Source organism: Falco punctatus (assembly GCF_963210335.1).
Source record: "Falco punctatus genome assembly, chromosome: 20".
Lineage (NCBI taxonomy): Eukaryota > Metazoa > Chordata > Aves > Falconiformes > Falconidae > Falco > Falco punctatus.
In genome coordinates this window covers 1,095,563-1,112,357 of record NC_137600.1, presented here as the reverse complement: position 1 = coordinate 1,112,357, position 16,795 = coordinate 1,095,563, and the positions used below count along the sequence as shown (strand labels likewise).

The 16,795-nt window shown below is 47.4% G+C and overlaps 1 protein-coding gene across 11 annotated transcripts in view; it reads left to right on the top strand.

The window, feature by feature from the left end:
- LOC308055734 (tetraspanin-15-like) overlaps positions 1 to 16,795 on the top strand; it is a 100,558-nt gene that overhangs the window by 76,019 nt on the left and 7,744 nt on the right. For 9 of the 11 annotated variants that reach the window (XM_080370078.1, XM_080370072.1, XM_080370075.1 and 6 more), the window contains 4 exons: positions 2,866 to 2,961; positions 7,509 to 7,622; positions 12,756 to 12,809; positions 13,416 to 13,532. In XM_080370078.1, coding sequence (XP_080226204.1) covers positions 2,866 to 2,961; positions 7,509 to 7,622; positions 12,756 to 12,809; positions 13,416 to 13,532 — 381 coding nt within the window. Of the gene's footprint in view, positions 1 to 2,865; positions 2,962 to 7,508; positions 7,623 to 12,755; positions 12,810 to 13,415; positions 13,533 to 13,839; positions 13,970 to 16,795 lie in introns of all 11 variants that reach the window. The other 2 variants (XR_013924601.1, XM_080370077.1) reach the window with 2 other exon arrangements.

The following is a 16,795-nucleotide window of genomic DNA, read 5'->3' as shown; positions in this document are numbered from 1 at the left end:
AATCCATCAAACAATTAAATTGCTAATCTCAATCTCTGCTGGCTCCGTGAATGCACAAGGCAGGAGAACAACTGAGATTCCTACCTACAGACTCTAAAAATTGATTCCCCTACATGCAAACAGCTTGATCGTTTCCAACCCATCAAGGCTGGGGTTGGAGTTGTGGGCTTGGTGAACACCAAAACCAGGTTGGGTTTGGAGCTGGGGGCTTGGTGAGCCCCAAAGCCAAGTTGGAGCGTGAGTTGTGGGGTTGGTGAACACCAAAACCAGGTTGGAGTGTGGGTTGTGGGATTGATGAGCCCCAAAGCCAGGTTGGATTTGGAATTGTGGGCTTGGTGAGCCCCAGAGCCAGGTTGGGGATGGAGCTGGGGGCTTGGTGAGCCCCAGAGCCAGGTTGGGTTTGGAATTGTGGGCTTGGTGAGCCCCAGAACCAGGTTGGGGATGGAGCTGGGGGCTTGGTGAGCCCCAGAGCCAGGTTGGGTTTGGAATTGTGGGCTTGGTGGGCCCCAGAGCCAGGTTGGGTTTGGAATTGTGGGCTTGGTGGGCCCCAGAGCCAGGTTGGGTTTGGAATTGTGGGCTTGGTGGGCCCCAGAGCCAGGTTGGGTTTGGAATTGTGGGCTTGGTGGGCCCCAGAGCCAGGTTGGGTTTGGAATTGTGGGCTTGGTGGGCCCCAGAGCCAGGTTGGGTTTGGAATTGTGGGCTTGGTGGACCCCAAGGCCAGGTTGGAGTTGGAACCAGAGCTTGGTGATCCCCAAGGTCAGGTTGGGTTTGGAGTTGTGGGCTTGGTGAGCCCCAAGGCCAGGCTGGGGTTGGAGTTGTGGGCTTGGTGAGCCCCAAAGGCAGGTTGGGGTTGGGAGCTGTTAGCTTGGTGAGCACCAAGGCCAGGCTGGGATTGGGAGCTATGGGCTTGATAAGCCCCAAAGTTGAGGAGAGGCAACAGCAGAGGACGTTGCCTTTTGGATGCTGCAGCCAACCCCATCCGGCAGCTTCTCGGAGCTTTCAGAAACCCTCTGATCCCTGAAAAACCTGGTGCACCAGTGATGAGCTGTTCTTCTCCAAGGAAGATCAGATTGCTTGAGTCCTTCCTCCGTGTAGAAAAACCTATATCTGCTGCCTCATAGAGGCTGTGTTTTTGTGAAATTCAGCATGAAATCCTCTGCTTTGCTCCACCTTTGAGCCTCAGTGGCGGTGCTCAGCACCATCCTAGACTGCAGGATTGCAATGGGGAACCACTGGTACCATCAGGAGAGGGGACTGCAGCCTCGTGATTCAACTCCTGGATTGAGTAGAAACCATTAGCACCTAAATTGTGCCTTAATTTAAATTTAACGGGTGATATCAAAACCTAATTAAAAATCAAACAATGAGGGAGAGAGAAAAGAGAGATCCGACAAGCGATGAATCCACTTGACCTAAAATTGTTCGGAGGCACAAATCTGCATTTGGAACAATGGTTGTTTATTTAAACTTGTTAAAAACATATTTAATTGGATTTTGTATTAAATAAGCAAGGACGAGGAACTAATTTAGTGGCCTTGAAGCTGCTAAGCATTGAAATGGGCTCTGTTGATATGCAAATGGGGTTTGGGAGATTATCAGAGATAATGGGTTCAGCATCCTTGAAGGGAAAGGGAGTGGGGAGGTCTTATAACCAGAACTTCATGATTAACCCTGTGACATTTATCTCCCACCTTAAAATCAAGATTTAATTACAGAGGCTGCCTTGGGGCTGGCATCTCCTGGGAAGGCGTTAGGCTCGTGGGGTGAGCCCATCTGGGGAAAACCAGGCAGAAGATGGTAAAACCCCGGCATTGCCCGTTGTGTTGGTCTTCACGGTGGGCAAACTGGGAATTAACATTTTAATAAACTTCCACATGAGCAATTTCTTAAAGGTTTTTTTCAGATCTCCTTGCCTGATCCCTCGCTGACGGCAGGCTTTGTTTGCTGCTCTGACGTGCCTTCATCTCTCTTTTTCTTTATTCCCCGTTCTTCTCCCCATTCCCAGTTTGCCCAACCTCTAATTTTCATGTCAGAGTGAATTATGAAAAACGTTTTCTTCCCCTCCCCCCCACCTTTCCTCTGCTTCTAACTCAGAAAAAAAGTTCCTTTTTCCTTCATTAATATTTCTGCTCGGTGGTTTGTCAGGCAAACCTGCACCAGGCTCTGCATAGGACATTTCGAGCCGCCGCTCCCAGCTCCCTTATACGCTTCCCAGGCATCTATAAAATACATTTTCCATTCCATTAATGTTTAATGTGAAGTGCCTGATGTGGCAGAGCCTCCTCGGAGATAGGGCAGCAGGGAGAGCCATTCCCTTTCAGGGTGTGATTGAATTCCTGGATGATTTGTTGGGATTAGGAGTGATTGAGGGCTCTGAAGAGGTCTCTGCTCCCGTATGTTGCTCATCCCACGGATAAATCACCGTGCGGCCGGTGGCGTTGGCTGTCGCAGCCCGTTTCACCCCCTCCAGCCCCTCCTAACACAGCAGAACCCCCCTGCCAGTGGTTAAAATCCTGTTAGCCGGTGAGATTGAGAATTTGAGGGAGCTTTCAAAGAAATCACCTTAATAATTCAATCTAATATAGGAAAAGCTGGGTGGGCAAAGGTGTGTGGGTCTGCTCACACATGCAGGAAATGGGGAGATGCTATGGGATGCTGCTAGCCCTGAGACCACAAAAATGATGCTGCTAGCCCTGAGAGCTCAAAAATGATGAATTTTGCCCCAGGAAATAGGCTCACAGGTTAAATTCTTACTCCGGTAACAGCTGGTGACACTTGCTATGAAAAAAAATTCATGTCCTGCAATATTTTCTCAGTGCCTTTCCCATGTGTGAGCCATGGTTTTGGTTTTTTTTCTGTCACCAGATGAATGCAGTTTTCCACTCCAATATCCAAGAGGGCATCAGACACTATTACGATGACCTTGACTTCAAGAACATCTTGGATTTCATACAGGAAAAGGTTTGGGTTTGGAGGGAGGGGTGGCATTGGGGAGGTCTGGTTGTGAAGTTTGTCAAGGAGTGGTGAATTCTATGCCTGGCTGAGGCAGAAGCATCGGTTTTCCCTGTATTTTTGGAGTTTATTCCCATCCCTGCGGTGCCTCGCTTGATCTGTCTTGAATATCTCGATCTTTCTTGGTTTGCGCTGCTCTTTTGGCACGGTTTTGCGTTGTGCTGCTCTCCCAGCTCACCCCGCAGCGGGGTTTGGTGAGTTTTTCTGCCACCTGTGTGCCCTGCAAAGAGCATCTTCTGCTCCACACCATGGCGTGGCCAGCCAGGCTGTTTATATTTCCCGGTCGTGATGGGAAACCAGTGCCTGATGCCTGAAAGCTCTTTTGATCACTACCCCAGCCTGCGCAGAGAGATGGAAGGATAAAATACCATGGGCTAAAGCTGCCTCAGGGCTGCAGTGACCCTTAGGTAGGCCACCTTAGGTAAGTCTTTTTACTCAAGGTGTCATCAGTAGCTGGCCAAGCCCTTGTCTCAATGGGAAAAGTGCAGATAAGGTGTTTTCACACAGTCGCTGGAAGGAGAGGAGACCTCCAGCCTCTCCACGGGCAAGACCGGGAGCAAACTGCTCTTGGTGCTGACAAGAGCTGTGCCCAGTCCAATACTGGGGCTTGGCATAGTCTGCTTGAACGTTTTTATACGTGTGGTTGCATATTCTGTCTCATATCGAACACTCAGAGCCTGCCAGGAGCTGGCAGGATCCAGCCCCCATCCTCAAGCCAGCCTGCGGGTCAATTAAACCATCCTCCCAAATCTATTGTTTTTAACCAAACTCTTGATACGCTGCTGCTGTTGCCTTCTATTGTAAGTACCGTGTAGCTTCCTTGAGGTACTAAATATTAAATATTAAATTAAAACACCTTCCTAATTCCTTCTATTGAGGCCCGGCTAGATCTGTTTCTCTTTTGACTCTTGAAACCCAGGGTGGCGGTGCTTCAGCAAAGCGATGACGCGTCCCCGTGAGTACGCTGAAAAGCCAAGTCGGGTCAGGATTTGAAGTCATTATCCACATCACTGAGTGTCTGACTGGTTCGGACAAGTTTGGTTGGCTCCAATGTATAATTTGGTTTTTCCAGTACTGGCAAGAGCTGCTCCTGAGAATTTGGGGGATGTAGGTTTTGCTCGTGAGGATATTTGGTTTATCCGTTATTTGTGTTACTATGAGAGGGAAGCACTTGGCTCGAAGCATTTGGCGAATGGAAAAAAAAAAAAAAAAGTGGGAAAACCCCAAACTTTGAGAGCTAGGAGGGAAATCGCAGCGATTTTACATCTCCTGGGTTGGTTTTGGAGAGCAGAGCCAGGCTTTGCCGGCAAAGCTGCTTTCAGAGAAACTTTGAACGTTCTCACCTCAGCCTGATTTCTCATCTTTCATTATGGGTCAAAGCATCACAAACATGTGAATCTTGTCTCTCGCTTTGAAGAAAAAGGAGACTGCGAAGCTCTTTCTTTGATGTAGCTGGAATTCAAGGCTGGTGGTGCCCTCCACTCTCCCCTTTCTGGGCTTAAACACCTGCTTTTGATTCTTGGAGTCATCATTAGTGAACCGAGCACATTAATAAGACCAGGAGCCCTCTGAAGGTCGCAAGATGCAACTGATTCTGAGAAAGATCCGAATCTTTTTCAAGTTTTACTCCAACCTCTCTAAAAAGATGCTGTAATTCAGACCTCTCTGTATGAATGATAAATGGCTGCTGCCACCAGCAGTCGGGAAGTTCATGTTGGAGCCATCCCCAACGAGTGGTGATGAGGAGATTAGACCACAAATTTCCAGATAAAGCAGAACATATTTGCGGGAAGGATTCTGTATCTCCAAAGAAGCAAGGATCAGGTACTGAGCATATAATCTCATTGCATTTTTGCAACATTTTGCCCCGTCTCCTTCTTCCCTTGACTTTTAATAAAAAGTTTTCAGGGGGACGATCTTCATCTCAAAGTCTCTGTCTGTACTACAAGAAGTAGGCTGCCACTTATAGTGTGGCTGATAAGTCTTGAACGTCTGCACATTTTAGCTTGTAGCGAGAGAAGGAGCTCTGCAAGAACGTTTAGCTCATCACTGTGAGCTTTTCTATTAGCAATTATGATTTCCGATCCAGGAACGACAGCAACGTTGGGCAATTTAAATGTAGGGTTGCTTTGACCTGAGGGTAGGACAGGGGAGAGGCGATGCAGAGGAATAAGTGATTTTAAGAGAAGGGAAATTGCTTTTACGGGACCCGAGCAGCCCGCAAGAGAGTGAAGACTAGCAGTCAGTCTGGAAGGATTGCACCCAGACCTGTTTTTTTGATAAAACACAATCTCAGAGCAGCTTGTTACCATCGTTTAGGGGTTATTCTCACTGTTTTCCTTATTAAAACCCTTGTCTATGCATAAGTGAGCCGGCACATGGCTTATTTAGGTCGGACAAAACCACACTACGCTCCTCAGGATTTCAATTTTGCTTAAACCCTCTCTCAAGCGATGCTTTAAAGTAGAGCCATCTGCCTTTCACACTTAAACCAGCATCATACAGTAAAACCAGCAAGTAATTATTGTCCGAAGTGCCAGACATTTTTCATTACCAGGTTGATGGTACAAATAATGTGGTTTTAGCTGTCGACACCTGCTTGGTCTGGCTGCCTGTGAGCAAATAGATATGGAAATAAATTGCCCTAAAGAAAATAATACTTAGATGTTTTTATCAGGCATTTTTGCTGAACTATTGCCCTTTGCAGGCCTTGGATGTGAGGCTGGAGATCACGGCAACTCAAAAGCCCAGGTCTGCTGCAAGTTGCTAACTGCAGCTCTCCGCCGCTCCTCGCTTGATCTTTTTTTTAATGGTTTGCCAACTACAGGTGGGAAAAGGAGAGTTCAAACTGCTTTGCTGAGCACAGGATTTGAATTTCAAAGAGCTGCCGGGGCTGCAGGTCTTCAAACCCAAGTAGCTCCAAACTCAAAGTAAGGCTCGGAGGGATGTTGCGCTTGGAAACCTCCTCCTTTCTCCTTGGGGAAGATGAAAGGCAGCTTTCACCAGCACGGCTCGTTCCAGCACGTTACAGGGTGATGGTTTTGGTCGTAACGAGCCAGCATCTTGCAGGTGGCGGCTGCGGTCCTCAACACAGAGAGCTCCTCGGATGCCACCCGCGAGGCTGTTTCCGTGGGCTCGCGTTGGTTTTTCTGCTTGTTGTGCTTCTCCCAGCTCCGGGAGCCCACCTGAAGGTAAAACCCACGCTGCAGTCTGTCTTGGCTTATGAGAAATAAATCCAGGCATGACAGGAGTTTGGGCTAAACCTCTGTTTGCAGAGAAGAAAACACCCGTGTGAGGCTTCCTGGCAGCTAATAAGCCTCGTCGTAAGGATTTTTTTACCAATTTTTGCACAGTTACAGGAACAAATGGAAAAAATTTCTTTGCAGCCTGGGGATATCAAATAGGTACCAACAGCCCATACCCCTTTAGGTGTTTTTCTCCCCCTCTTTCTAGGCAACGCTCACTCTCGCTAAGGGGAAGGATTAAAAGCAATAGAGGAATTAAAGGTAAGAAGTTAAAAAATAGTTGTAAGTCTGTGGGTTGGCTGCTCCTGGCCGTATCTGCACATTTTGGCGTGGGAGGAGGCCAGGAGGACCCTGAGAGCTGGTGGCTTTTCCTACTCCCACTGGCGAGTATTGCCCCCAGCCCATCAGCAGGATGGGGAGCAGATGCTCACAGAGTTAAACCTCTCCCGAAAACTGCTCCTTGAAGAGAGTGGTGCTTCAAGAAACAGGGAAAACCTGGTTTTTTCCTGTTATCAAGCACACAAACCTCTCCTGCCCACTTCAGGCTTTTTTTTTTTTCCAGGAGAAAAATGTAAAGATTCAAGCTTGTTTACCAAGAGAAGGGATGACTCGGTATGTAATAAGCCCACTTTTATTCTGTGGAGAACAGAAAATGACTTTCATTAAACTTTCTTTTTCTTTTTTTTTCCCCTATTGTGCGAACAAAAGAAAAAAGCAGCTTTTTTCCTTTGTAGCTGTAGCATTTGATCTCTAATTTAACTTGACGGGAAGAGAAATCCCTGTTAGACTGCAGAGCCTTATTAGCATTTTGTCGAATGGCACCAACTAGCTGAGCTGCCTTCGAGAGCCAAGAAACACGTTCATTCAAGGTGCTGAAAGAGCCATCTCTCCTGCGTGCCCCAGGAATAGGATGGATTAGTCACCTGTAATTAAATCAGTGCAGCATGAATGAGCCTGGGCTCGTGAAAGCAAGGATGCCTCCAATACATGCACAAGGATGCCTCCAATACACGCATGCACGCATCTAGAGCTGCTGTGCGCCTCTAAAATGGGGCTAAACACTCACATTTCTTTTTTCACACAGCGTCTTCAACTTCTTATGTAGGGTCCTGGAAAGCAGAAAATAACTGGGGCTGTCGGTGCTGGCACTGGGGATGCAGGGCAGGGCTGGAGGGGGATGCGTCAGCAGGCTGGAGATGTCAAGGTTGGTTCCATTGCGTGTCTCATCCTCTCCTTTTCTTCTTTTTGCAGTTTTCTTGCTGCGGTGGCGATGAATACCGAGACTGGGAGGTTAACCAGTACCACGCCTGCAACGGCAGCGGGCCGCTGGCATGCGGGGTGCCCTACACATGCTGTATCAGGAAGGTAAGGCAGCCAAGGCACGGCAAGAGCATTTTTTTTAGTCAGTATTTCAGCAAAACACCCTCTTCCAACTGGTTATTACCGTGTATTTCTGTGCTATAGGGTTTCTTGTAAACTGCATTGCCACCTTGCAAAGCGGTTTGAGACAGCATCAGCGTGAGGTGGTAAAGAAAAAATATATATATATGGACCACACTGTATTTTAGTAGGCTCTGCTGCTTTAACGTAGAATAAATACCAAAGCACTGGGCTATCAGTTGTGTTTGTATCATGCAGAGGAGTTGTTAGAAATGCTGAGTTCCTGTTTTTCAGTCTAATAAGTGATATAAAATGGTTTGGAGGGTTGTTTTGCAAAGAAATAGCAGCATCTTAAAAGGACTTGGCTGCCTCTCAGCCTGGATCCGTATGAGCTGCTGTCTTCTGCTTTCCTGTCCAAGAAAACACGTTTTGCAGCTGGCTGCTGCGGGGTGTAGCGATACACGGGGTCATGTTTGCTGGTGTCTGCTGCTGACGAGGGGGTTTTGGAGGGTTTTGCTGAAAATGAGGCTGGGAGAAGTATTTGGATAAAAAGCCACCCTTGTGCAATGGGATAGGAAAAAAATCTCGTGAACGACTGCCCTGGCAAGGCTGCATTTCCAACACACTGTGAGGTGGGTCAGATGGAGATGGGGGGGGATGGGGGGGAGTGGATTTGCAGAGCCATTAGGGTCTCCTGTGCTGATTTCCAGAGCTGAAAATCAAGCCACCCCCCGCCAAGCAGTGCTTTTCTGCTGAGACTAAGCTAAGTGCTCTGATACCCTCTTGTTGAATACAACCGTCCACCTCGTTGCAATCAATCTAACGCATGCTGTGGATAAAATGCCAGGAGCTGGGCCCAGGCAAGGGGGGGGGAAAGTGCAAATATCCCTGGTTGCTGTGGCCAGGAAAGCTAGAAATGTTGCTAAAAAAGGATTTGCGAAGTGTAATCCTGGTAGCAACACCTCCTCGAGGTGCAGAGCATCAGGAGTCTCGGCGTTGCCTCCGAACCCTGGCCGTGCCACAGGCTTTAATAAATGCACAAGGAAAATATATCATCAATCTTGTATCATTGTTGGATTTTTAATGGAAAAAGAGGGAAATCTGAGGTGGTTTAATTATCAGTGGAAGCCTGGCATGCAAATCAGCTGCAAAAATAATTGTCGTCTCTAATCAGGGTGTTGATTAAGAATCCTAAAGCTCTTGAAGATAGAATTAGAAATTCATGTGTTGTCCTTTTGTATTATGAGTGAGGATGTGATGGAGAGAGTCACATGCATTTTTCGGTATTTTTACACTCCCCATGGTTTTGGGTGACAATTTTGGCAAACAAAAGCCCCGAGTGCAGCAGGCAGGATGGGAAATAGAAGAAATCACAGATTATTAATACAGGAGGGTAAGAAACCAGGCAACTTTTTGGCTCCCCACTGCAGCGAGCTGGGTCTGGAGGATGCTCTAGCGAAGGACTGGAGCAGCCAGACCCTGGGAGGGGAGGTCTACAGTAAATCATTGTCATTTTTATTTTTTTTCCGCCCCCCCAAGAATTAAAGCCCATGAATGTGGCTCTGACAGCTGGAGCAGGTTTACGGGAAGCGAGGCCTTGCCAAATGCATCTAAATCTCCATGAGAAATGAAATCCCTTCTCAGGGAGAGCAGTCACCAGGTAGATGTAGCCTCATTCTTCAGAGATTTGATTTTTGGCACCGCAAGATGCTTTTGGTTAAGAAATCAGCCTGACACAATATCAATAGTGCATGAAATGGATTAAGAGAGCGAGCTCCCTTGGGAGTTTTCTGCTGTCTGCGACATTAAACAAGCTAATAAAAGCTTAGTTTAAACAACAGAGTGAAACCCCTCATCATTGCATTTACCGTAAGCTCCAGCAGGTCTCTTCGTAGCTATTTGCTGAAATTGCATTGCAAAGTTGTCGTGTTTTTTTTTTTTCTTGCGGGCTGAGAAGATGGGAGAAGCACCTCTGCACCTTGGGGTGAAGGAGGTACCTGTGTGTGATACACCGAACGTACCTGGTTGGGTTTCAGCCACGTGCAAGCTCCGCTAAAAGCCCTTTCCACCAAAATATGCTACTTGAGGGCTGAAGAGAAGACATTGCAGTGGCCCTGCAGCTGGAGGCTTAACCAGGGACCGCCCGGGCACGTGTATGAACTCTTCTGCATCGGGTAGAGATGAACTTGGTGGTCTCTCCGCTGTGAAGAACTTTTTTTATCAACCAGTTATCTATCCACCGGTTTGTAGGGCAAGAAAACCCTTCTCTTCTTGTGTCTTTCTTCTCTATTTGTGCCTATGTGAAAAAAAGATGGAGAGCGAAGCATCGTTATGCCTTAGAGGACCTCTGAGATTTAAGTAGAGAGGTACCAGGAGAGGTCATTTGGAAATGTAATATCGTGGAAAGAACAAAAGATGATGATAGGAGCGAGCCACGCGATACAGCCCCGTCCGCGTGGGGTTGGGGGTGACACTGGCAAAGCAGTCAGGTTGTTTCCATCATTCCTCCTGCTTAGGGACATCTCAGTCCAAGCCTCCCAACCAAGGCGACATGAGACAATAGCCCATGCAGGACACATTCCCTCTGTGCACACCACTTTGGAGAAAAAGCTATTTTGACCGGCAGGTCCAACTTCAGAGCTTTTTCTGGGCCTGGCACGCTGCTTAGATGGTCCATTTTCTTGTCCAAGTGGTCACTTGGTGTTCCCGTGGGCCTGCCTGAAGAAAGGAGCGTGAAACACGGATTAGAAGCTTGGCTACAATACGCTTTCAACCTGTCATTAAATACAGCAATAAAGCTATCCTGTTTTCCAGCAAAAGACGTTTTCTGTACAAGAGCCTCCAAGAGCTTTGTGTTGCATCCTCTGGGGCATCTTCCAGGTTGAGTTGCAACTGTGGCAGCAGACATCCTCCAAAAATGCCCTGGCTGCTTTGAAGAGTCTTATCTCTCAGGTCGTAGACCTTAAAATATTCCCAGGAAGAAGGAATGGGCAAACATGCACCTCCTTGAGGATGTGAGACTGGGTCCTCATCTCTTAAGTACTTTTCTAAATGGTTTTCCAATGCGCTTGTGCCTCCTCCCAGGGAGCCGCGGTGCAGCTGAGCCTCTGCCAAGCGCAGTGTCTCTGAACCCCTTGCGAAGTGTCACCGCTGACATTTGGCACTGATCTGGGGGAGGAAAAGCAGCTGGTTAAATAAAAAAAGGGCAAAGATTGCAGTCTTCTGCCCTCGGTGGGTTTTAAACCTCTGTGTGTTGCTCTTCTGTGATCCCTGAAGGCATCAAAATGCATTCTGGAGGAATAAAGGCTTCTGCCTGGTGGTGTGTTAGAAATGTCAATTCAGCTCTGACCTTCTCTTCCGTGCAAGACCTTAACAAAAGTCAATCGAGGCTAAAACCTCATTTTTCTACCTTCCGTGCAAAGGTGTTGAGGGAATTACTCAAACAGATGGGCAGGGCTGGAGATGACCAAGAAACCCTTGGTTATTTAACGTGAGAGGGAATAAATTCATTGTGCTGCAGCCAGACGCGTTCAAACTGTGAGCCCGATAGAAAGCAACGGCGTTTCATGGGCGAGCGTCCTGTGACGTCCACGAAAGCGAGTCTGAAAAGCGAGGACAACTGAAAGCTATGAAGAAAACCGGTTGGTTGGGTTGGTTTTTTCATGTCAACCAACTAGATGGGTCCTTGGTGATGTGCAGGTTCCTTTGGACCACTGGAGGTGACAGCACCTGCCTGAAGAGCTTTGCAAATTTCCCTGATGGCAGAGGCTTCCCGTTTTATGGTGCTGAGCTTGCTCTCAGCGACGCTGCTGGGCACTTTGCTGTTGATCTCCAGATTTCTCTGCAAATCTTTTGTATGCACGGGGACCAATTAGTCTCCTGAATTACACCGGGGTTGTAAATAGCATGTTGAAGTGGTGAGAGATGGGATTTTTTGATAGCACGGGCGAGTAACGTCTTCGGTACAGGAGCTCTTGGAAGGGTAGCGCTGGAATAATTCCCCTGCCAATTAGGGGAGGAACAAGTCGCAGCTTTATGGCTGGAGTCTGTCCAGAGGTGCACGTTTCTTTTATGCTGTGTCTTGCAGGAAAAGCATCATTTACATCTAAATGGGCACATTTCTGTTTCATCTCCGCGCCTCCGAAGCAAGGCATGTTTTTGTTTTGTTGCCCAGGAGCTTTTACTGGTTGTCAAAGCCATCTTTCTGAAAGCCTAATAATTTCAGCACATTATTGTTTTAGGGGTACCTTTAGAAATATATGGTATTATAGAAGCTGCTGTTTGATCTGTGAAACAAGCCCCCAAAAAAACCCATCAGAAAACCAGTCCCAAGAGGTGCAAAGTACCCAACTAGCTCAGGATGTGCCGGAGCTGCTCTCCAGCTTCGGTTTTTTTGGGGGGATGAGCAGGAATCAGTTTTGTAACCTAAAATGTACCCATTTCCATCCTGTCAAAAGCAGAGGAATTGGGTTTGATTTTATTTTATAGAGGTCCTGAATAGCAGTGTTTGGCTGGAATTTCTCTCGTTAGCTGCAGCTCTTGAGGCATCTCTGTGGGCCAACCAAGATCTAGGCTTTGGGAATGTCTTAAAATCCTTACGTTTCTCCTCAAAGTGGTGGAAGACTTTGGGCAAATTCCCCCTTGATTTCTAGAGAGTCCAAGACGTTTAATCCCTGTGAAATTCTGTTTATTGTGAAGGACAGACATGACTGAAGGTGCTGGAAAAGGTGGTCAGAATGAAACAAGGAGAAATTCAAAGGAACATTTTGAAAGAGCTGCTTTGCTGAATGCTGGTATGACATGGAGGTGGTCCCGGCTCAAATCACTGGAAAAGCGTTGGGACGTGACACGTGAGCATCCTCTGAAACAGCAGAAACCAGAGAAAAATGGTTTTAAAAAAAAATATTAAAAAACTCAACAACTTACTGCCAGCGTGCATGGTCTTGGCGTTACATTTGGGCAAAAAGGAGCCCGCCGTAGCAAAGCAAGTTTTAAGGGTAGCTGAATGGTTGAGGCAACGGGGCGAGCTCTTTTATTCCTTATTTTTTGTTCTTATTTCCTCTGTTTCCCTTTTGTCTTCCTCCAAGCTAACTCTGTTCACCAATTCTCTGTCCCCAGGTCCCTGGAGAGGTCATCAACACCCTGTGTGGGTACAGGACGCTCGATAAAGAGGTAACGTTGGCTTTTTCCTTCGAAAGTACGAGATTTGCTTCTCCTTCCCCAAATCCCCTAAAACAAAACCATTATCTGCTGACAAGCTCTTCCATGCCAAGGATGGCTGTTACTGCAGCTCTGTATAAATTTATTTTTATTGCTTTTGCCTGGCATCTCGGGGCATTGCTGGGGCTCACAGAGCACGGGCAGGCTCGGGACACATTTGGGTGGTCACTGTAGGTTTTGGCGTGTGGCTTTTCTGGGTCAGCCCCGGGAAATATTGGCTCTGAGTTGTGTTTTGAGGCTTGGGGATAGGAGAGAAGCTGATTTTGAGGCCTCCGGGGGTGACCTCGGGGCTATATCGCAGCAAAGTGCTGCGGTATCTCTGTGCAGATGGTCCGTAGCTCCCAGGGACGGGGTTTTGGCAAGAAAACCCAGGAAAAGGTGCAAGCCAAGAAATGAATTCCCAAATGCTTCTTGTGCCACTCCCTTGGCTCGCAAGAAGGAGCAAATGCAAGAAATGACATCTCCCCCCAAGCCCGACGTCTCCCCCCAAGCCCAACGTCTCCCCCCAAGCCCAACATCTTGATGGACCCGTGATGCTTCCCTCCGCTCTGCTTCCAGCGCCTGGAGCTGCTCAACATCATCCACGTACGAGGCTGCATCCACGCCGTCGGGCTCTGGCTCAAAGACAACTTTGAGGCCACTTTGGGCATCGTTTGCTCCCTTCTGCTTCCACAGGTACGTAGCGGATCCGGTTGGCATCCTCTTGGCTTCTTTCACTCTGCTGGAGGAGGAAAAGAATTAATTTTTCGTTAATTTTTTTCCCCCCCTTCATTTACATCTGAGATTTGTGGCTCGGGTGGCAAATTTGTGTCTTGGGCATCCAGATTCTAGAGCCTCCTTAGCAAAATTAATAGTTTACGACTGCAGTGCTGACTGTCTCATAACGCGCTCCTGAAATCTAATTATTGATCAAGTAATAGCATCTGAAAAGCAAGGCATGCCTATGTCAGCACAGCAAATCTTTTTATATTTGTTTTTACAGCTCTCTTCAAATAGAGCATAAATATTAACCAAAATAAACCATAATCGTAAATCTAGCAGGATTTTCCATGCCTCATGAAATCCGTTTCCCACTAATGATGCCTGAGGAGCCAAGCAACTTTTCAGCACAGGTAATTAAGCTCTTCGTTATGGATGCTCGATACGGAGGGAAATTTTGGATTGCAGCTGGGGCTGTCCCTTGGCGACACTGTTGGCGCTGCGCTAGCACGGGGGTGAATATCTCTCCTAGATCTTTCCAGAATTACTTTTGACACAACTTTGATGATTTAGTGTTGATTTGATCCTTTTTTTTTTTCTTTCCCCATGCCTTTTCGAGGCTGACACGGAAAGCTTTCTTTTTATAGTGTCGGATGTAATGTTGGGGTTTGGCACTGGAGGTATTTGGTGATGCTTTCCAGATATGGGGTTTTATCTAAATGGGAATGAAATTATTTTATCGTCTTATGTGTTGCTGCTTGCAGTGAAAGGTAGAACAGTGGCTGAACAAAGCAAAAGCTGTTGGGGAAGTATGTGGCAAGTTGAGTTAATTTTTCAAAGGATGGGCTTTCCTCTTGAGTTCTTGGATGGTCCAAACGAAGGACTGAGATGGGGGAGCAGGTGTTGTGCCCCATCCTGTGCTGCTCCGTGGTTTTGAATTGCTTTCTCCAAAGCATGCAAATGAGCAAGGGACTTCTGCTGTGCTACCTCGAGGAAGTGCAAGGGGCAGAGAAAGGGGGTGAGAAAGTGCCACAATAGAGGCAACCTCTTCCATCTGCCTCGCAGGGTGTCGGAAGACCATTCCAGGAGCCACCTGTTGCGTTACTCATTAAACTGCCAACATGATGCTCTTAATTGGGAAGGATGGGGAGAAAAACCAATGAGGATTGCTGAGCCTTGATGAATATCAAGTGCTTTTGAGCAAAGGTGGTAATTTTTCTGTCGTGCCATTAAATGCTCTTCAGAAGAACCTCGTTCTTCCCATCTGCTTATGCTTTCCAGGTTTTAAAATATAAATTGGATTTGATTCTGTCAAGTTTTGGAGGGAATTAAGTTATAAATGGCCATCTGTGTTTCCAGGAGCTGTCAGCCCAGAAACAGCTTCATCCCCAGCAGCAGCCAGCAGAAAGTTGGGCTGAGAATATTGAATTGCCGATCCAAGGGGGAAGGGGCTGGCACTGTTGGCACGGGGAGGTGACAGTGCCTTGAACGTTGGGGAGAGTGAACATGCTGACCTGTCCCATCTTTGGCCTTTGTGTGTCTGTCATACCCTGCACAGGACTCTCCCTGGAGCTGCAGACCACCTTGGTGGAAACCTTGTAGGGTGTTGGGGCGACGGCTGGGCTCGTGATCCACAGCCCGAGTCCAGCTTCAGGTTTTGCCCAGTTTTCCTCAAAGTGTTGATGTTCCTCAGGATCAGACTTCACCCTCATGGGTGATGGTGAGCGGCTCGAGGGCTGGAAGGCTGGGGCTTGGAGCTCGGCTGATGTTCATCATCTGAGGGCCAGGGATTTGTGCTTGATTTAGGGCAAGAAACTGACTCTTCTTTGCAGGAAACAAGGACCCAAGAATAGTTTTGGCTGATGCAGAGCACCCATGGAGAATGGGAATTATTGCTCTCAGTGTTGCCTTTCCATCGTGCTCGGATGTAGAAAACCATCAAGTTTTGGCTTTCCATCACACAGAAAGTTATTGATTTTTTAACTTTTCTCTACTTTTCCCCAAATATCTGTGCATGAGGCCAAAGGCAGAGGGTGGGCTGCCTGGCTTTGCTTGCGTGCCTGCAGGCATTGGGTGAGTTGGGTTTGGGGAAAGCTGGAAATCTGCTGGCTCCTGTTAGGTTGAACTGATTGAACGAGTGAGGAGGCAGGGAAAAATCCTGCCCGAGTACATCACCACACGGCAGCCAGCCTCTCCCCCGGACAGCGCAAGGCAGAGGGAGTTTGTAATTTTATGATTGCTCTTAAATCATGAATGTTTGCCTTTTTTTTTTTTTTTTTTTTTTTTTCTTTCAAAGTAAGCCATCCAGCAAAGGAGAAAAAAAAAGTCCTATTTGAGGAGTGGGGAAGCGGTTGTGTTCGTTTGTCTTACTTCATTCAGAGCCAAGCGTAAACACAGCGACTCAATTATTTTTCTGCCTTTGCAGTGTCTTTAATTCTCTTTTTTCTTTTTGCTGCGCTTCGTTCTCCAGTCACATCCCCGTCTCCTTGCCCTTCTTCTCAGCCAAGCTGCCGACTGAGGCCAAACTGCCGTGTGTTTCACAGCGCTCTCAGAAAGACATTTTAATTTAGTCGCTGGCAGTCAGTGGCAAATTCACGTTGTGGCCTCGCGCTAGTCGTGTTTAATTATGAAGCAACCCCAGGTCTTTCAGCAGGTGCAGCAAAGCACATCCATTTGTTTTCTGGCGGCTGTATCCCTGCTTTCCCTGTCTCTAGCAAGCTTATCCAAGTGGTTTACAGCATGCGTAAAACGCATTTCTTGTTAAAATAAGCTAAATAACCTCGTGCGTTGCTCTTTCCCCTTTGCCATACCCAGGTGCTCTTTCAGCAGCTTCTCTACTGACCTCAGGAAAAGCATCTCCAGCTTTTCCATCCCCGTGTCTTTGCGGGGGATGTTTCCTGACGGGATTTCATCCTCCTTAGTGAGGCGAAGACGGAGCCGCTATAATAAGGCAAAAAACAAGTGTATAGAAAAGCTCTTCTCCTCCTCTTTCTCCATCCCAAAGAAGCAAAAGGTGGCACAAGTCCAATTAAAAAAGAAAAAGATCTTTGAAAGGTCGCTGCCAGGGTTCAATATCTATCGACTCTGTGGCGCAGCTGCCTCACAGCAAAGTGTTGCTACCTCCGTTTCGCCCTGATATTTCATCAGTCTCCGAAGCTCTACGTTGGGAGCAGCTACAGAGTAACAGAGCATCAGCGCGGAGGCAAGCGTTCCCTCCTGAGAATATAAATCCAGGAGAT